The sequence below is a fragment of the Calidris pugnax genome, unplaced genomic scaffold (genome assembly GCF_001431845.1).
Source record: "Calidris pugnax isolate Ruff unplaced genomic scaffold, ASM143184v1 scaffold1, whole genome shotgun sequence".
Lineage (NCBI taxonomy): Eukaryota > Metazoa > Chordata > Aves > Charadriiformes > Scolopacidae > Calidris > Calidris pugnax.
This window is the reverse complement of record NW_015090800.1, coordinates 3,401,132-3,421,926: the sequence shown is the minus strand read 5'-3', so window position 1 is coordinate 3,421,926 and position 20,795 is coordinate 3,401,132. Positions and strand designations below refer to the sequence as shown.

The following is a 20,795-nucleotide window of genomic DNA, read 5'->3' as shown; positions in this document are numbered from 1 at the left end:
CCGAGGTTGGAAATCCTGGGAGTGCAGCGCCTAGGCTAGGATTGCAGAGGAAGCTGAGGCCTCCAGCCCTGCACAGGAAGCAATCTTAGAGCAGGCCTTAAATGCCAGATTCCAGGCAGAGTTTAACTAACCACTGACAGCTCTGTAAACAAAGCAGGGACAAAAAGAGAACAGCTTTCCCTTTTCTGGTAGTCATTTTTGGTTTGGGGGCTGCAGGGGGAATTCTGTAATACTCGGCTTGATGGGATATAAACCAAGGCTGGAAAGGCTTTGTATATGAAGAGCTGTAAAGGGGAAAATATTTCATGGACTAAATCATAAAGAAGAAGGTAGGGCGCGGGGAAAACGCGTGGATTAAACTACAAAAAAAATATTGCTACTTTTGGTTCTTTGAGCAGGATTTATACATAGTTTGGCGGCTCCTGGGTGGTATTTAAAAGCTGCGGCTTATTTTCCTTCTTTTCTTTTCTTTTCTCTTCTCCTTCTCTCTTCTTTTATCTTTTTTTTCCCCCCTCTTCTTTTCTCTTTCTCCTCTTCTCTCTTTTCTCTTACTTTTCTTTCTTTTCTCATTTCCTCTTCTGTTTCTTTTCTCTTTTTTTTTGAAGGGGGGTGGGAACGGAGAGACAAGGACTAACTTTTGCAAAGCTTTTAATTATCTGTGCAACTAAAGAAAATGAGAAATCTCGTTGCGGAGCTTTTACTGCTTCCAGTAAAAAAAATATGGAAGCTTAAAGTTAAAATCCTGCTGAATTGTTGCTTTTGTTTGTAGAAAAGACCTGTGACGTTACAAATAGCTAGTCTGCGGCTAGCAGATGTATACAGTTCTTACTTAAAGCATGTTGATTTCATTTTAACTAGGAAACTAAACGCAGGCATGGGCTATGTTTATCCTACAAGGCATTTCATTAATGTTGTTTATCTCAACAATACTGAGGAAGTTAAATTTTTTGATGGGAAAGGAAAATAGTTACAGTGAAGTTAAGAAAGCAAAACAAAACTAAATGGACTCGGTTGGTTAAACGCACCCATTGTGTTTTCTCTCTCATCTAAGTGGTCATCTCCCTTTTAGATTTGGATCTTTCCAGAGCTCTGAACACTTGAACACCCACCATGGATGACTTTGAACGCCGCAGAGAACTCAGGAGGCAAAAGCGTGAGGAAATGCGCCTTGAAGCAGAGAGGTGAGGTGTTACGTATGGAAAATGGTGTCGGTGGCTTGCCTTTGATTAGCAGTGGCTTTGAGGATTTCTGTCTTAAATTCCAAAGTATACTACAGCTAACCAAAGAGTCCTTGCTAACAATATGTACAGGTAAACAGCTTTGGTTAAAATTGTTGGAGAGGCTGGATGTCGGGGGGGTCTAGTGTCTAATTCCCTCAGGCTGCTGCAAATACTCTGCCTTCTAGTTATTTTGTTATATGGATAAATGTAAACAGTGAAGGTGGACTATGGCCATGTGAATTGATAGGAAAACTCATGCTCAGATGCCATGTGAGTCTGTGCTGTGCAGAAGGATTGTGCTTGTCTTTTCAGACAGAGCTAAAATTATATCAACTAAAAGCTGAGATATGCTTGGTATAGGTGGTAAAGCATATCTGTGAATTGTCTGCCACTGCTGTGCAATTGCTGTTGTGTTTGTACTGCTTCTCCCTTTTTATTCATTTATAGCCACTTTATGTGAGCAACAAGGGCAGCGTTTGCTATCGGTTATTACAGATTTACTTTGGTGCAAATGAGAACAGAACTTGACGTGGGTACAATGATGTCAATTTATGAAAGAAGCAGCGTGAAAATACTGGGAATGACATTTTATTTAACTAACTCCATTTTACACCTGTACAGTTCTGTTTGCTGTAATGGAATTTCCCATTATTTACACTGGAGTTAGCAGGGAGAAAGTCAGGCTCCGTTTTTTATTTTTTGGTAATGTTGTCTTTGATACAAAGATTTGATTTAGTTTATTAACACTGCAGTGATTTTTAAAAATATGGAACTTAGGTTCAAGCACTTTTTGTTCTCATTTTTGTATTTAATTTTAAATACGGACTTTATTTTAATTTCTGATCTTTCCCGTGCGCTGACAAAACCATAATGTTACAGATTCTGAATGCTGTAGGTGAAAATAGGTTTTCAGTTTTAAATGGCAGTCAGCAGAATGCAATACCAGATCTATTTTGTATGACTGCTTTGAGCTTATTTAATAAGGCCCTGCTGCATAAGCAGGGCTCTGTGATGGACATTAATGGTACCTGGGGGGAAATCCTGTGCAGATGAGACGCAATAGCCGCCTTTCTTTCCAAAAGGAGTGTTGCCAGGCAGAGCTGGGTATGTGTGCTCTCACCAGGCTCTGAGCTGAACCTGAGAGCTCCGGAAAAGGAGCAGCGTTGCCTGCAGATAAATAAACTCATGCAAAGTGTGGTGGCCAAAGGGAAATGAGGCCACCGCCTCCCTTTGCAGCCATCACCTGGTCGGTGACCTACCCCAAAAGGCAGAGGAGCAAATGTCCTGTGGCACTGAGCTGCCTTCTCATCCCAGAGGGTTTCCTCCTGGGCTTGGGGAGATATATTTTTGTTGGGCAGCGGGAGAGGGATTGCAGAGCTTGTGCCAGTGAACGGTACAGCACTCAGTATTTATATACTTCTAGCATAATTCTGCTTTAAGAAAAGTCTTTTTTTATGGAAGGGCAGAGGACTTAGGGTTTGTTGCTAACAGAGGCCCTGGGCAGCCTGTGGAGGATGCTGGGGGGTGGGAGGGTGTAGTCCAGGAGGTGTTTTCTGCTTTGGAAAAATGTCACTTGAACTTCCCCGTGAAGGCATCCAAGATCTTATGTGAGTGTGCAGAGGCCGTGGGGTGGCCTGGGCATTGGTGACATGGCGTGGCCAGCTTGCAGGGGCAGTGATAGCCATGGTGGGGGAGGATGGGGATGAGGGTACTCTGCCCTTGTCACCATGGAAGCTGAAATCCAGGATTTCAGGTTGTGTCTGTAAGTCACTGTGATTTTATGCATTGGCCCAACTCCTCCGATCCCTGATCGCTCATGGGGAAACTGGAGCCCTGGGGAGGCAAAAGCCACCAGCAGCAACTCGCTGGTGTCCCTCAAAGGAGCCATCCCCAGGGAGCCCTGCCGGCCACCAACAATACCTGCCCATGCCTGGTGGGGACGCCAAGAGGTTGGGCCAGAGAGTGATGGCTGCTGATATGGGGAAACCACCCTCTCCCCACCCACTCACCCACCCAGGCCTGCTTTTGGGGAGTGTTTTTGCCACATCTGGGGTGGCTTTGCTGGGATTTTGGGTGTTAAACTCGGTGGAGGCGGCAAGCTGGGTGGCAGCCTGGTTGGAGGAGAAGGGCTCGGGCCTGTCCTCCCTGTTTTCTGCCGGATGGCTGCAGAAGCACTCCCTGCCCTTTCCCACACATTTTGAAGGCTTTTTAGCAATAAATTGCTGTACTCTAAATCTTGCTGTACTCCCTCTGCTGCTGCCAGCGTCAAGCATTCAAGTACCATGAGTCAGACCCCTTAAAAGTCACAAGACTGCTTTAAAAAAAAAAATCTCGAGATCTTCAAAATAATTTAGTCTGGCCTTTTTTGTTTTTGGTTTGCCTTAACAATAACAGAGCCTGATTCTCAGGTTCAGATGCGGCTCTGGGAGCTGGGACCTCCTGGAACCTGCCCCCAGCAGGGGTGGCAGCGGGGAGGAGCTGAGCATCCACCCCCGTTGCATTGCGCTGCTCAGTTATTAACAAATGAGGATGTCACACTGGGTTCTTTTTTTTGGTGAATTCCTATTTTTAGGGAAATTTTAGGGATCTTCTTCACCTTTAAAAATACGACTTCAACGTGTTTGTGTACATCTCAACCCACAGCAAACTGCTCGCCAGACCTCCCTCTGTCCGAATGCTTGCAGGTGTTTTATCAAGTGAATTGTGTGGTCGGTCCTAAAGAGCAGCATGGAGGCTAAAAATGTTTCATCAGCTCTGAGCACTGGTACCTGCTTCTTAGGCATGAGGGCATTTTCCTGCCAGTCCCATCATGGGGCTGTAGCCATGCTATGGGAAAACCATTGCTGGTTGTGTAAGCATTTCCAACGGGAGGCGAACAGGCGGATGATGACGTGTAGGCTGTAACATGTTTTCTAGGTCTCCCAGACACTGTTTAGGCTTCTTTTGAGTTGAACAGTAAACCCAGAAGTGCAAGCAGCCGTATCAAACTGCAGTATTTGTATCTCAGCCAGCTCCAGTGACGCATTTTGCCGTTTCCTGGGATAAAGGCACAGGGAAAGCCTGTCTTCCCAGCCTGACGCCTATGCCCAAAAGAGATTGAGGGGTGAAGATGCCTTGTTGCAGCATGGACTCATGTACCACATGCCTGAGAGGGAGTGACTTGACCTTTTGGTGTCTTTCTTAGGGGCCAGAGGCTGTGTGAGGAGCGGTCAGGATACATGTGCTGTCAGCTTCCCAAGTGTCAGTCATGCTGGAGCCACTCGTGTCCAGCCACTGATGTCTAATGTTTGGACATGCTTAGTGTGAGTTCAATCCTGGAAGGCTGATAGATTTTGTGTTCTGGATGGTTTTTTCTATTAGAAAGCTGCTGGAAATGCTGCTTTGTTGTGCTGTGTAGCCCTGGCATTCTGGGTTGATACGTTTCGGACTGATCCCGAGGAGTGGCTGGTTTTGTCTTTTAAAGACCAACAGTGCTTTTCACCTCTGGTATGTGCTTTGGCTAGTAGTTCATGCTGTGGCAACAGAGACTAAGATTGCCACCAACCCAGAAAGCTAGTGGTTAATTTGGCATTTTAAGCTTTTACCATCTCAAGGTATCCCACATGTCCTGGATTCCCCCCACGGGCTTGATGTACCACCCAGAAATTTTCTCCAGCCAGAAATTTTTTTACTATTTTTATTTCTTTGGGATCTCTGGAGGCCTATCAACATGTTTGGACTAGCAGTGCAGACCTGTCTAGGGGGCATGTGGCCAACAGCAGGCATATGGGGCTTTGTCCAGCTTTCTCCCAGGCTGTCAGATTTATTGCTTGCTCTCAGGCTGGCAGGAACCCAGCAGCTCTTGTACCTCATGGGGGGAACCAGGATTTCCAAGCATAGGCTGGGAAACCCAGGACAAAGTGTGGCAGTGTTCACTGTGCCTGTCTGCTAGCATTTTGCACGTGATTCGTACTGATCAGATGCAAGGTCAGGGAACATAAGACCCTACCAACCATAGATGGGATGTGCTATGTCTCTAACTGCTCCGTGGCAAAGCCAAGGCTTTATCCTGCTCCTCAGAGCCAGAGGAAGTCCTGCACCTGGGATGGTGGCTGTATGAAGCCCAGAGGTCCTGGTCCAGAGCTGGCTGAAGTCAGCAGGAAGCTTTCCACCGATTTCAGTGGGCTTTGGATTAAGCCCTACCTGAGTTATTCCAGCCAGATGATTTATAAGACAGTCTCAGTGGCAGCCTTGAAAGAGCTGGATGAACGCTTTCCCTTCCCAGCCACAGGGAACATACCGTGCTGGAGTTATTGGGGCCATCACAGAAATGGGTTGCACTTAACTGACAGGAAAAATCCCGTATGTAATTGAAGCACGGGGGATTGACTTCTTTCAACAAGGGAAAAAACAAATGCCACCTGCTGCTTTGTGCCTCTTCCTAGGCAGTAAAAGATGTTCTCTTGAACAAAACCATCAGGTTTTGTCATTTTGGTGTTGTAACTGACACTGGAAGAATTTAGCCTGGGGCTAGGTAGAGAGCGTGTGTGTGTCTGGAGGGGTGGTGCTTTGTGAATATCCTGCTGATGCACTTTGGTCTGTCACAGCTGCGTGCAGCTGCAGTGAAAAATTGAGGTGAAATGCTTCTTGAAGTGACAATAGACCTACTTCCGTGACTTCAGCATAATTGAGAGCAAAAATTGGCCCCTTGACTCTCTGAAGAATAGCTCTCAGGGTAATCTGTTTAGCACTTCAGCTACAATTTTATGACTAGCTGACTTGCCATTGCCCCAGCAATGTATTTTCACCTCTCCCTGGTGTTGGGGCTCTTTTAAAAATCGTGCTAGGAAGCCGATCCAATTTACTTCATTGCCATACCATCACTACTGCAGACTTGAAGGAGGTCTTAGAGTCATGGTCAGACTGGTGTCCATTCAGCTGAAGCTTAACTTTGAATCCGAATCACAGCTTTTCCCTGTGCAATGCTCTTCTCTAAGGGATTGCAGGTCATTTCACAGGAAAGGAGAGCTATTGGTCATCCTGTTCCTAAAATACAATAAAGGAGAAGTGGCTATCTAGCACCAAGTCACTGGAAAGACTCTTTAAAACTACCATATTACTTCGTGGGCTGCGTAGGATCTCCTAACAGGGGCTACAGATGTCCTGACTAAAGGGCTCACCTCCTAATAGACCAGTAAGATATTACTAAACATATAAGTTTAAGTGGGTAGGGCATACAGAAAAACTGCCATTAAGCTTTATGGTTCCTGATAGCATTAATGACTAAAGATAGTAGGTACAGATTCTTTCTTAGAAACATATTCATCCAACAATTCAATCACAAATGCTTTCCAGTCTCTCATTTAAACAGTTTAATAAGGCAATGTGGTTCATGTTCATGGATGTAGGTTGGGGAATGCTCATAGAAATATTCCAGCTTGCAGGTTGGGGATGGCAGCAGTCTGCAGCAGGTGGAACATCTTCTGGGGTGGCAACTTGCTCAATGCAACTTTAGTTAAAAGAGGACACATACTTAATCCCAAAATTTATCTTGGTCAAACTGAAAGAGAGGTCAAGTGAATTTCAGTCTAGACCTGTGAAGGTAAGTACAGAACCAGCAAGGCATTTAACATGCCATTTGCTGTGCTAGTCCTCCTGCTGGGGCTGGTGTAGCTCAGATAGACATACAAAGGGCTGATTATCCAAGTTAAGATGATAAAAACAGTGTGATCAGCGAGGATATGTCTTTGCAGGACTTAATGAGAAGCCTGTTGCTTATCTTCTGGGTGAGTAAAACAGGACTCATTTGTTGCCACAGTGTCTTTATGTTTCTGGAGAGCAAGGAAAGGTCATTCTTGTCAGCTGCACAAAGTGGACAATTTCCATTCTCCTGTCCAGGAGAATGTTAGGTCAACATGGAATGACTACAAATAGCTTTTGAAATTGCTTCTCATTCCTGCACTGGAGTTATCTCTGGTATAAAATGTACAGTAGTGACAAATGTTAAACAGTGTTGAGAGTTTAGGAAGGAACATAGATGGTTCCTTTTTAGTTATCTCCTAGTTCTTGAAACACTAGGACTTGACCATGTTCTGTTCGCAAATGTCTGGTTACATTTTTGTGAAGAGTTTTCAGAGACCATGCTTTGATTCAGGCTCATGTAATGGAATGAAGAATATGATCTTAATACAAGTTTTCACAGACTGTCTGTTTAAATATAAGAGAAACTGGCTGTATATGCCTAACGTGATGTTTCCCAATGTTTGTGATTTATTTCAGAACAGTACTTCCAAAAATGTTCAGCCTCTGTCCTTTTGAGGGCTGCGCTTTTGTCTGGTCCTAGCCTCTTTTGCTACTAAAACAAGAGCTACAGTGGTTTATCTCTCCATGAACTTCATATATCCTGAAGTTCTAAATACTTTGAGGGTTTCTGCTTATCTTTCCGCAAAATATTCATCGTCTGGTAGAGCTGAGACATGACATCTTCTGCCCAGGAGTAAAATATTAAGACAATGAATGAATAAGATTAGAAGTGCATGAGGGAGAACAAATTGAGGCAAAGTGCTCCAGCTGTTAACCTGTCTTCACAACTACCTTGAATTCCAGGACTGACAGGACATATTTGTATTATTGAGGTGAGTTCAACCCTTCACATTGCATTGATCACCTTTTCTACAGTTCTTGGAGCTCATTCTTAACCCAGAAAAGCATGACTAGGTGGCTTATTAAAGTATACCTTACTGCTGTACCTCAAGTGAGGGTGGATAGTAGACAAATCTTTGTGATTGTAGCATTTTAGATGCTGCCGTAGAAATAATCAAACATATGCAAAGCTAAGTAGAGCCCTACCACTTAATTTTACAGCCATTGTGTGTTTTGGACATTATATTTTCTTTAAAGTCCTAATGGAGAGATGTTTTATGAAAGAAGCTTTGTTCTTCCAAATAGCTAGACGTACAGAATATAAGCTTTACTGAGAATATAAGCTTTACTGAGCTAACCCCACTACAATTCCTAAACAGACAACAAAACAGCTCCTTAGTATTTCAGATATTAATCCCATGTATATGTTAATATCATTCTGTAATCTCTGTACTACATCTACTATACCAGCCAAGTATTTAGGAGGAGAGCCCAAATCCAGCACCCAGAGAGTTGGCAAAATGACCTGTCTTTTACCTCTTTTAACAGAGTGGCAGGTTTGCTTTGGAAGCATCAAGGAGTTTGGCAAATTCTTGGGTAAAAAGTGCCCCCTCCAAGCCTATAACCAGGTAACCCACCTACCACCAAAGGGGAGCCTGCCCTTCTGTTTCCTACTGTATTTTTATTAGCTTTAACTAGACTGAAGTCCTTGATGAACTGGATCTTATTTAAATGTCTAATAAATATGAACATTGAGCCACAGCTTTTGGTGACAATTTTAGTGCACACATTTATAAGGACACCATATGAGATGTAATACAACCTGGTATTTTCATCAAGATTTTCAGAATTAGACTGAAGCGTAGGCACTGCACAAAGAAAATCTTGAGGCTGAAGGAGTGTAACCAGTACAGTATAAATGTGTCAATGTCTGTCCAGTAACATTTATGCTGAAGAATAGCATCGCTTTAATATCTTATGGGCAAATTGGCACTATGCAGTCAATTAAGCTAGGGTAGCCTGCAGCACTCTTGCAGCTCTGTGCATCTGTCATTGTACCTTCAAATGGTGAAAATCATATCTGCCATCAGAATTTTCTCATACGTAAGACTTCAGAATCTTGAAATGCAAAAACCTGCATTAACTGAACATTGGCCTAAGGTCTGTGATGGCACAGAGCCTTCAAACATCCTGTATCAGCCACAGCAGAGCAGTGACTATCGATGTGTATGTCCCCTGGAGGCAGACATGGCACCTCAGTTTCCCCCACGGCATTTTCTGTCCCTTGGCAAGGAGTACATCAGCTCTTTATGTAGCTTATCTTCAGTTAACTCAGTGTGGCAGAGACCAAAAGACACTGTCCTAAAACAGCCCTGAATAAAGGAACTTCAGTTCTTGATTCTTGGCTATAATTTTGTCAGACTCTTTTTTTTTTTTTTTTTTTTTTTTTATGGAGGGCACCCCCCGGCTACCTTTAAAAAAATAGCAAATTTTAAAAAAAAAAAAAATAAAAACGCCCCTGACTGAATTACAGCTCTGGATTCAATTGAAGGGTACAGCTGACATCTACAAGACAACAGTGGAGCTCAGCTATTTGCTGGATGAAAGTGGAGGACAGAATTTTTTCACTCTCACGTTCTTGATGAGACCCGTCAAAGGCTCCTCTTGCATTATAACCCTTTTTCTGCCCCCTACAGAACTGCACACGCAAGAGCTAAAGCTGACGCTGCGGATCAGGCCGCTCAGGCAGCTCGCCAGGAATGTGATATCGCCAGAGCAGTTGCCAGAGAACTTTCACCAAATTTCTACCAACCAGGTAATGAAACATTGTGGGGGGGTTTTTTTTTATTTTTTTCGTCTTTTTTTTTTTTTTTTTTTTTTTTTTTAGGCAGGGCAATCCCCCACCTTCATGGATGGGGAGAGCTAGGGTCAGTTGACAGAAAAACCTGCACGAACCGTTGCAAAGTCCTATTAGATTCTTAAACCAGTCTCTCTTCATAAATAAAACCAATTGATGACAGTAAGTGTGTGATTGAGCTCTCAGCTGCTCACTTCCCACATGCCTGATATCCACAGCTAGCACAAGATGCAGGGTTAATGTAGTTCATTGTATAAAGCCTTCTCAGGCCATAGGATGTGTGTACCTCATCGCACAAATGCGTATGCTTACAGAGGAGTTGGCTAAAACTTCTACATTAAACCACCTTCTCTTGATTAAAAGAAAGACCTTATTTAGTTTAAAGAAAAGCAAAAAGAATACTGCACTGTGCCCGTAACAAAAGAAGCTGATGGTTCAGTATCCCTGTATCTTCAAAAATGTTCAAAAAAATATTTTCAGGCAAATACGTTGTGCATTGATATATTCACCTGCAATAATATATCCTATAGCCTGCATGTGCTTGTTGCAAGTGGCTGATGGCACACATCCTGGTGGTCCAGCCTGCCCGCTGAGATGGGATATATGGGGTTTTGATGATTTTTCAGGCAGAGGGTCACCAAGTGCTGCTCAGTTACTTCTCCCAACCCCTGCCGTGCAGGCTGATTGCTAGTGCAGCCCTCCTTGCTGTTGTCTAAGAGGAAGCAAAGTGAGTAGGGCTGCCCTAGTAATGCCCTGTGCTGCCCTAGAGTAACAGAAAAGCAGCACTAAACCCACAAATTTCCAGACTTGGAAACGATCTCTTAACTGTTACATTGCAATGCCTTCTTTTTAATGAATAAGAACATTGTTGAACTTGTTGCTTAATTGTGTCACTATTCTTCAGGGCATTCTGGGCTCAGAATGGTAAAAGTTATTAAGCATGATAGAAACTGCAATTATTACCCAGCAGTGAGACACTTCAAGGAGTGACATGAAAATGAGTTTAGCCAGTGGATTTCTAGATGCATCTGCTTCTCAGTGTGAGTTTGCATTTCATTAACATCTTTATGATCTAATATCTGAAATTAAACCAGATAATCAGAAGATCAGATTTTCCTTTAAAAAGCTGAGGCCAATTTGTTTGCAGGGATAATAGATTAAATGAAGTCAAATGCTAACAAGTTTTACACACGAATAAGCATAGCATGTAAACACTATCAAATTGCTGGCAGCCTGGGCAAAGTTACCCTTTCACAGCTCAGTTCAAAGAACTATAGAGTAAAAGTGTGATTTGCAAATAAAACTCCGAACTGATTTCAACTTGCAGAAGCATCTTTTTCGGTCAATTAGCTCCTGCATTTTTTGGCTTTGTGTCTTTAAACAAAGCTTTAATTACTGAAGATAAATGTTTCTAAGCAGCTCTATTTCTCTCATCATAACCTAGTTATTAGCTTTCAGTAAACAGAGTAAATCCCTCTTGCCAGCAGATTGTCCTTGTGTGATCAAGGTCTTTCATAGAATGGAGACATCAGGTGGCTGTGCTTCTTGGGCAACATAATTCATTGGCACACAGCTCAAGAAATATTCCTGCCTAGAAATAAAGTCAGTAGGCAACTGCTCCCTAGAAAAGTCATCTGATGACAGCCCAGTCCCTGTGGATGATGCCACGCAGCTTGACCAGAGTGTCAGGTTAACAGAAGTGATACAGCTATAGACCAGAAGAAGCAGTAGTTGTGTCAGTCTTGCAGCTGAGCTCTTCTCTTCCTTAGGTGCCATAAGGGTGATAGGAAGTGGAAAAGTAAGCAGGATGCTTTTCTTTTTGTTTATTGGAAAGTATAAACCAGTGGGTAGTGTATCTGACAGTTAAAGGTTAGCCTCATGTTGGTTGACATTAAGAAAATGTAAATAGATGTTGTTTTTCTCCCCATTGTGTCAAAATCTGTTGGTTGGACTAAATAAACTTGCTTATTAATAGTCTTTGCTGGATAGTCTGTTGAAAAAAGGCCAGCAAGTTTGTCGTGCTGACATAAAAAAATCAAGGGAAGGCTGTAACTCAGCAACTAGTTGTGATTTTTTAGCTTTTTAAAGAAAATATTTATTAAGGGATTTTTTTCTTCCCCAACAATTGTTGAAAACATGCTTCAGTTTCCTTTAAGGTAGCCTGTGACCCATTTCAATGTGGACATTATTTAAGCCAAGAACAAGGACTGCTATAGCAAGAAGTTATCTTCTAGGCAGGCTTTGTTCTTCTTTTGCTGAGGCCATAAGAGAGGTGCTGAGAACTGGTACTCAAAAGCAGGCCTTCTTCAAAGGTTTTCTTAAGTTACTTCTCCATACTAGTGCTTCCTTCTTCCTCCAGCACAAGACAACATCTTGTCTACTGGTGCTTAAAATGATTCACTTGAACAAGTGCCCCCTTCTTTGTGAGCCCTGTTTGTATGATTTAAACTTGATGTATGTCATGCTAAATTTTTAGTACACATGCTGGAAAGTAACCAAATCAACCATGACACGAGCTACCGCTTGTCAGCTGAGCCTCTTGTGAGGGAGGTGTCTTATTGTTAAACAGTGTGGGAGGATAAGCATATTTACGTTTGGACTGTGAGGTTTACATAGATTTAATGTACTTGGTGTCAAACCAGGTTTGAGGTGAACTTCTGCAGTTTCTGTGTACAGACAAAGTCTTTGTGACTGTGGTGAGGAGCGTTGGCGCTGGACTCCAGGATGAGGATTCTCTGTTGATCTTCACTGTCCATGCAAATCCCACCTCTTAAAGCTGCTTGTTTCTGCTCTTAGCATGGTTCTGTGGAGAGTTGGTTGGCACAGGTGATGATAGGGAAGTTCAGACACTGACCTCCTCCAATCCCTTTATGTTACCATGTTGTATGACGTCAGGTACAGATCAGGGGAAGGTTGGTATCAGATGGGTGAATCAGATGTTACACACGTCCACCAGCTGCTACTGACCCCATGTCAAGAACCCCAAGAAACAGAGAGCTCAGGGACTTGCTGCAAGCTGCTGTGGAGTCAGCAAATGGCTACAGCTATTCCTAGTCCTGGCAGCTGGATTTCTGCAACAGCTTGGACCTATTAGATGTAGCCGTTTCAAAGGAGTATCCTGCAAAGATGAGCAGAGAGAAAGACTAGAAAGAAAAAATTTGAGAAACATCGCTTTTAAAGTGAGAAAGGCACTGCAGAAGTGACTGAGAACATACAGTTACTTATACACAAGACATACAGCTTCTTACCACAAGAGGGGCTCCTACGTGTAACAGCTTAATTTCCGGAAATATGTCCTTTTGGGTTGGGGGCAGGGAGGATGCTCTTGTTGACCAAAATTCCAACAAGCAGACAGTGCTTACAAGAGCAAGCTGGTTTCATTTATAAAATTGCCAGTCCTCTAGTGATAAGGAGAAAATCCGATAATCTGTATCAATCCTGAGTATTTCTGAAAGGCGTTGTTATGATACAGTGGTGAGAAGGACATAGGGATGAAGCTGACCGCAGCGCAGAATGTTTGCTAAATATAAAGAATAAAAATGCTTCCATCTGTATTTTGGAGCAGAGAAAAGGAAGAAGGGGGTATAAATGGCTTTTAGTGAAATGGACCTCTTTGTGAAAAAAGAAGAAACCTCATCAATTATTTTGTGACCTTCATGTGAATTCAAAAACTTTTCAGCACAACCCAGCAATCAGATTTTCACAAAGATACTTACAGTTGGAACATCAACAACCACAAAAGACTGTTTCCACTCTTCCCACTTAGTGTTTGTCATCTTGTGAGAAGACCAGAGCACAGTCGAGACTGGAGAGGAAAGCCCTCCTGATGATCCATATACAGATGATGTTTTGTCCTTATGCCCCCTCATGAGATGGTTATACCATTCTATTCATATGCCACACCATGTCATCCCTCATGGATGTTCCTCAACATCCAGTCGGACTTCCCCCTTTTTCCCAAGCAGAAAAAGTTTATGACTGGATTGAAAGAAAAAAATAATGTGTGTTTCCACAGGAATAGCACAACTTCAGTTTCTTTTGAATAGGTTTCTTTTACTAGCCTGCAAATGCTAAGCTGAACAGTCCTCCCAGTTCATCTTTAGCCTATATAAAATGACGAGCTTTTTTTGGGTTCTGTTGCTCAGAACATTCCCGAGATTCTCCAGCGGCTACTACTTCAGTGTCTTAATAAGGCAGCACCATAGCTGGGAAAGACGAGGAGATGGCTTTTCTAAACACTGGCTACACATGGATTCCTTTTATGGTCCAGCTTGCACAGTGGGGTATTCCTCTGAAGGTCAGTGACACGGATAACAAAGTGCTTCCCACTGCAGCTTACTTTTTGAGCACAGGCATCATGTGTCTGGTGCCACATGTTCAGCCTGCTCTGAGAAGGAGGGGAAAGGAATGGGTAGGGAAATGTAGAAAAGGCCGGGGGGGGAAAGGAGAGTGTGAAGTGCTGCGTATTTTGTATTGAAGCTATCACTGTGCTCACTGTGACTACAGGGTGCAGTTGTGAATACCACGTAGAGAATATGTCTGCACGTGCTGGACTGACATTTAGTAAAAAATGCCACTAAGAAACTCCACAGTAAGGTTTCACAGTTCAGGTCATCCCACAGCAATACCAAGGGCAAATTTTCATGTCATGCCCATGAATTTGGCTTTTCATTCTCCCAACAAAATGGGATAGAGTGCTAATGACCTTTTCAAACCAGTGAGTTATGATGGCTGGAGGGGTTGTCTGTGCTGGAATGCCACAAGATGAATTTGTTTAAGGTTTAATTCCTCCCTCCCCCCCTTCTCTCTTGTACAAGCTAGTGAGTCTTTTCTCTCATTAGCATGTAATCTTCTTATACCAGAGGGCTGCATCATTTCCTTCAGGGCTATTGTCTTATTTCTCACAAAAAATGTTCATGGAATGGATGAGTCATTTCAATATTCTAAAGAGAAGGAATATATTGGTGGTTAATTTAATATGAGACCCCCCCCCAAAGTAATGAAAATTTCATCATGCTTTGTCAGGCCTGAATATATGTACAGGATATACATAAATTGAAGAAAATATATCTTCAAGGCCGATTAGAAATGTTTAGGCATAGTCGATGGGTCTGTAATCTAATTTTTCATTTACTGATTATTGTCAGATGGGCTAATACAGTACCTAATAAACCATGAAGACAATGAAAGACTTTAACTGTGTCACCAGCTCTGACACTGTCTGAGAAAAGAGAAGTGCTTGAAGGTGTTGTTTTGGTGACTCACATCTTGGAAGTCTAACTTTCTTCATCTGTTTCCCTGTTGCTTCGCTGGCTCCATCCTGATTTCACCTATCGCGGTCACATCATACTTACAATGAGATCCCGATGTTCTGACTTTGATATCGTTATAGGTCTTGCATGCTTGTGGTTATGTTGGCTTTGGAGGGAATGTGACTTCTTAGCCTGTTGGCTGCATGGTTTTGCTGGATATAGGATCTTGCTTTGAGGAGATAAATGCATAAATACCCAGAAGTGGAGCAAAGATCACAAAACATGTAGTTTGTTTGATCATAAAATGGTTTGGATTGGAAGGGACCTTAAAGATCATCTAGTTCCAACCCCCCTGCCATGGGCAGGGACATCTCCCACTAGAGCAGGTTGCTCAAAGCCCTTGATGAAAGCTTTAAAACTCTTGTCAATGCTTACAGATAACAGAAGAATTCTGAAATAGACACAATTATTAATGAATATGTTTTAAAGCAGGATAGATCTAGGACAAAAGAGCTAGCCACCAGTTAAACTCAGCGGACCCATTTAATGGACTGTATTATACTTTTGTAGCTGTTCCATGTTATGTTGCATTCAACATTTTAAGGCTTGCTTTTAGGCATTTCAGTCTGAATCCTGTTTTCAGTGGTTGTGCACGTTTTGCAATTACTCTGGATTTAAGGGTTGGTATAACTGAGAGCAGAGATCATCTGTCCTGTCCTCATTATACTGCTGGAAGAAAATACTGGTAAGATGTCTTGGTGACTAGGAATGACTTTTCCGTCACCAACCCGTCTTTCTTTATTTATTGGTTGTTCTTCCCTCAACTTGGGCTGTACCCTGTCATCAGTTTTTAAGCCAAATTCTTTATGGAAGTCAATAGGGAGTCCTGCGCAAAGGGAAATGACATAATGTTGCCCTTTAGTCCTACCTACAGAGAAGCAGACTTGGGAAACATGCACATTTTCCTAATTACCAAGCACTGAATTTACAGCATGTGTTCATATTCTATCGACATCCGGCAGCTACCCAACATATTGTAAATTGGGCCATTTGTATTCAAGACAATTGTTTTTAATAAAAATATTCTGAATGTTGTCTTTATTTGGATTGCATATGGCAAATGTTGAGGTCTTCACTGCTCTGAGCTAAAGAATGTGCCATTTTTATGAGCAACATTGACTGCTCTTAGTTAAAATGTCTCCTTGTCCCACTGGAGTACACGATTTTGGAGACTGCCACCTTCTCTCAAGCGGTAACTGTATTTTGCTAGAGGTGTGTGTCTCTATAGTTATCACGTTTAATATGAAAGATGCTTCTGTAAATGTAAGCTATTATGATCTGAACTGTCAGCTCCTACAGGGAATGGGTTACAAGTTCATGGCCTGCTTCTATAGTGCCTTCAAGTTGTCCTTCTGCAAGGCACAATAAACAGAGTTGCAGAAGGGGTTAAACTGAAGACTTTTTAAATAGGACAATCTATTTGCGAGTTAGAATTCAGAATCTTTAAACTTTAAGTACACAATTAGATGAAGTAAGGATATAAGCGTAAGGGCATAAAGAGATCTAGACAGAGGAGGCTGCCTGAAAGGTAGCTGAAAGTGATTCCTTTTGCTGGGAACAGTAATGACATTTTAACTATCTTTACTCCTTCCTTTAGCACTATAGTGCCTCTCTCATAATATGAGCTGCTTTGTATATCCCCAGAAGCAGAGCACCCAAGAGCTTGTTGGTTATTTACTAAATATATCCCTGCATCATCCTTGTAACATGGTAGTGCTCTTTCTTTAACTTTGCTAATAGGGAGTGAAGAGGGACTCAGTGGCACAGCCAAAAATCTATCAGAGGGGATGTATGAATCCTTTTTGCTTGCCTATTTGTTTATTAGACCTTCTCCAAGCTGCAGAATTTGGAAATGACATAGAAATCAACCAGGCCCACAATTTTTAGCATCGTCATTTTGGTACGGGCCATTTTTAGAAGGAGAGGCCATGAAAAGCAGCTTTCGCAATAGGCTCCAAGAATCTTCCTCTGTAAGTTTTAAGGCCTTGAGATTGGAGGTCGGCCCACCTCTGTTGATTACATTTAATAAGAACTCCATGTATATTTCATTGCATGGAAAATTGGATGTGGAGCCCTTGTTTATCTCTGCTGCTCACTTGCTGTTGACTCTTGGATGTTGATATGGAGATATTGCCGTGCGCGTGCTGATGATTTCCCCTGGCAAGGGAGGATGAGTAGTTTGACAGCCTGATAATACTGGACTTGTTAGCTGTTGGGTGGCTGGCACTGAGATGGCATGAGCTGATTTGCATAGCTTATAGGGGTTTTGCAGAACAGCTCTGTTCTTAACTCAATAAACACTTCCAGAAGCTGGAGAGGAGTAAGAGCACCTCCTTGTAGCCCTTTTCCCCTGAATTTTGTGGGATTTCGCCTGGAATAGCTTTTGTTTAAGGGTAAACCGAAGAGTCTTTCCAACCCCTGTGCAAGCTTTAGAGTCACATCTTGACTGGTCAGTGGAGAGGGCACTTTAATGCGTTGCTGAGTGTCTGTGTGAGAGAAGGACGTGGAAGACATCTGGAGACTTGTTCTGGCCAAGACTAACAAACATGATGCTGATTTTTTGGGAAAGCAATCAGAAAATAGGGCAGGAGCAATACCAGACCCTTTGATTGAAGGCACTTTTCTGCCATTTGTGAACTGGATTCACCATCTGGGATAGCAGCTATGGCTGTATCAGATTATTATTTTTTCCCCTGGTTTTGCCTTCCTCTTTTTTTTTTTTTTTTTTTTTTTTTTTTTTTTTCTTAAACCAGAACCACGTCCCTGTTTCTTGTAAATGTGCCTTTGTCATCACGGGTTTAGGCTGTCATAACACATTTTACCTCAAGCTCCATCTTTAATCACTTAGTGGCAGACCTGGGAATAGAAGCCATGTCTCAGCCACAGGACCGCATGGTCTCTCTAAGGCAGAGAACAGCTGTGAGCTTTCTGACAGAGCAGCCTGCTCTGCAGTTTGCTTGCAAAGCTGTATTTTGGGCATCTCATAAACTAGGGCAAACGCAACTTCACCTTTTCATAAAAAGGAGGGCTGAGTCTCAAAAGCCACAGAAGTGCCTGCAGCCTTTGTGTAGGCAGAGGAAGGGAACCTGGCAGTCGAGCCTGTACATTTAGTGAGCGTTGTGAACAGATAATAAATTAAGACTTTTAGCAAAGAAAAAAAGCAGAAAGTTGCTTATGTAACTCAACTCCATTCGCTAGACTTCCTCCTCCCTAGCCCCACTCCCCATTATTTATCAATTAAATATGCTAGGAGTAGTGAGCTGGTGACCACAGAATTGGGGAGGGGGTGGGATAATAGTTATTATCCTGTTCCAAAAGCCGTAATACTGGATACCAGAAAGAATGAGAGTCAGATGTAGATGATGCTGTTGAGTTGCCATTGGTAGAACAGAATGTACTGTACTATCCAGCTATGGTTGTTGCTGTGTCTAAAACCATATACTATGACTGAAATGTGGATGTCAGTCTGTAGCACTTGTGTGGTTTATAGGCTCCTCATTACGTCGCTAAACTGTGTGCAATAGATTAAACTACCATTAAAATTCCACGTCTCAAAGTGGCTTATTTTGCTGTGCTAACGGAGCTTCCACGGAGAGTTGTGTGCAAGTGAAAGAGTCTTATCATTCAGGCAGTCAAAGGCTCCTGTTTGTTATTCTTCCTTCTGTCAGGAAAATTTTTATTGATTTCATCCTTACAAAAAATTGATTAAATGCTTGTATGCTTGTTTTTAGTGAAAACCCATATTTGTAGAAGCTTTTGGTGAGGGGGAGCTAGGAGAGAGTGCTGAAATTGGGGAAAGTTTATCCCAAACCATTTTTTACAAATAAAACTGGGGAGGAGGGAAAGTTCTACATTTCCTCTGAGGCGACAATGAGCAGTTCTGATTTTCTACAGATGAAGAACACGCTCTGAAGTGATAAATTGTTCCATTAAGAAATAAGGGTAAAGGCCTTGCATCCTAGTACTGAGCTGTGAACTGTGTGTCCTGAGGAGCAGGGCAAAATGCTCTCTGGTTCTGGTGGAGGGCACAGGGGTCGATGTTATCATTGTGAAACATGCACTGCTGCAATGTCAATTGCTTTCCTGCTTGGCTTCTCCCCTTTGTTTTAGCTAAATTGTGCTTAGCAACTTCTCTTTTGCTGTTAGGTGCACTTAACTTCAAATCAGTGGTGTTTCAGTACTGTCTGGAGTCACAAATTAGAAACCAGCACCAAAGATTTAAACTGAATGTGAACTCAAAACTAGTGTAAGCTGTTATTCTTTCCTGAACTGCAACTCACTCCGAATCATTTTGGATTTGAAGAAAAAGTCTCTTCACAATTCAAATCTTAACTTGAATTGAAGGAGCCAGACCAAAGCTGAGCTGAAAAATATACATTAGTTGAACTTTTTATGATCAAAACTGTACTGCAAAGTAAGTCCCTTATACAAACTCAGTGAAGAGAAAGGCCTCTGCTCTGAAATTCTTGCAGTCTTAATTAACACAGGGTGTGCATGGCTGATTGACAGAGAAATGGCAGAACATAGAGTCAGGCAATTACAGATAACACAAACTGTGGTCACAACTCAGCTAATTAACTGTGTAGTCATTAGCAAATGTGACCCAGGCACAGTGACTGCACTGAAAGACAAGCTTTATAGGGAGATCTGAAAAGGGACAAAGGAAGATCTCTCTCACCTGCCTTTGCACCCCAAGATGCAACTGCTTAACTGAGACCAGGAGATAAAAAGAAAGGATATCGGTAATATAGGCTGTTGCTCATTGTGCTAGACCTATCTAATGGGACACAGGCACTTTATCACGTGTGGTTGGTGGGGGTACAGACACCTTTCCCCATTTACATTATGGGTGTACCCTGACCGAAAAAGACATACCAGCAGTACCTGCAATCTGATATTGTGGGGGTACCTCAGCAATGCTTCGAAATCCGATGGATTTCGAAAGTATTTTCACCAAAAAAGTGCTTTTAATTTTTTTTTTCCTAGTTTAAAGCTGAAGGCAACCAAAAGACTAATAATGTATGTTGGTGAGGAATGGGAGTGATTAGCCCCCTCTTTCATTTGAGCTCTACATGCGATCCCTATCCTTCCCTTCCTCTGTTTCTTTTCTGTTTTGAATGTCAAAACCACTCAGGACTCCCAGGACTGGGGTCAAAGCCCTTCATTAGAGCCAGCAACTGCTTAGTTCTACACAGCCATCCTCACTTCTGTGAAGATGTGTGGTGCTTTGGCTTCTTCTTTCTTCTAAATTAAATGTGTTCCACCTATTTCTCAGCCCACCCCCAAAGACCAACACTACTGAAAAGGTTTAAAACTGGAAGAACAGCCTAGGAAAAAGAATAAATTTTTTCAGCATCTCCCATGTGATGAGTTGCTGGCAAGCCATGCCCCATGACTCTGCTCTGGTTGGTTTTCCTAGTGGTGCAGGATCATACCCGCAGTGCCTGGCTCGTGTGGGGGCCCCAGCACTGTCCCCTCCGGGTTGTCCCAGGAAATCCTGGGATTTTGCTACACAGGAGCCCTCTGGGTGACTACAAAGGTGCTGAGCAACTTGGACACTCTTTATTTCAGGCCAACACCTCGCCTTGCGGGCCCTCGGGTGTTGGCCTTCATGACAGAGGGTATTGGGCTTGTGATAAATATACCAAGGGCTTTTTCCTTGCCTCCCTTTAGTATTTGATGCTCAATTGTCAGCATCCAGGAAAGCAGTGTTTAGACTGCATTGGAAACAGGTACCAATATGGCTAGCTGACGCAAGAGTGGTTTATTTTCCATTTTAATAGC

General features: G+C 42.6%; 1 protein-coding gene across 6 annotated transcripts in view; it reads left to right on the top strand.

Moving 5' to 3' along the window:
* The window catches only part of CALD1 (caldesmon 1), a 202,730-nt gene that overhangs the window by 102,378 nt on the left and 79,557 nt on the right, over positions 1-20,795 (top strand). For 5 of the 6 annotated variants that reach the window (XM_014937451.1, XM_014937452.1, XM_014937454.1 and 2 more), the window contains one exon: positions 1,070-1,181. In XM_014937451.1, coding sequence (XP_014792937.1) covers positions 1,111-1,181 — 71 coding nt within the window. In that variant the 5' untranslated portion in view covers positions 1,070-1,110. Of the gene's footprint in view, positions 1-54; positions 330-1,069; positions 1,182-20,795 lie in introns of those variants that run through there. The other variant, XM_014937453.1, reaches the window with a different exon arrangement.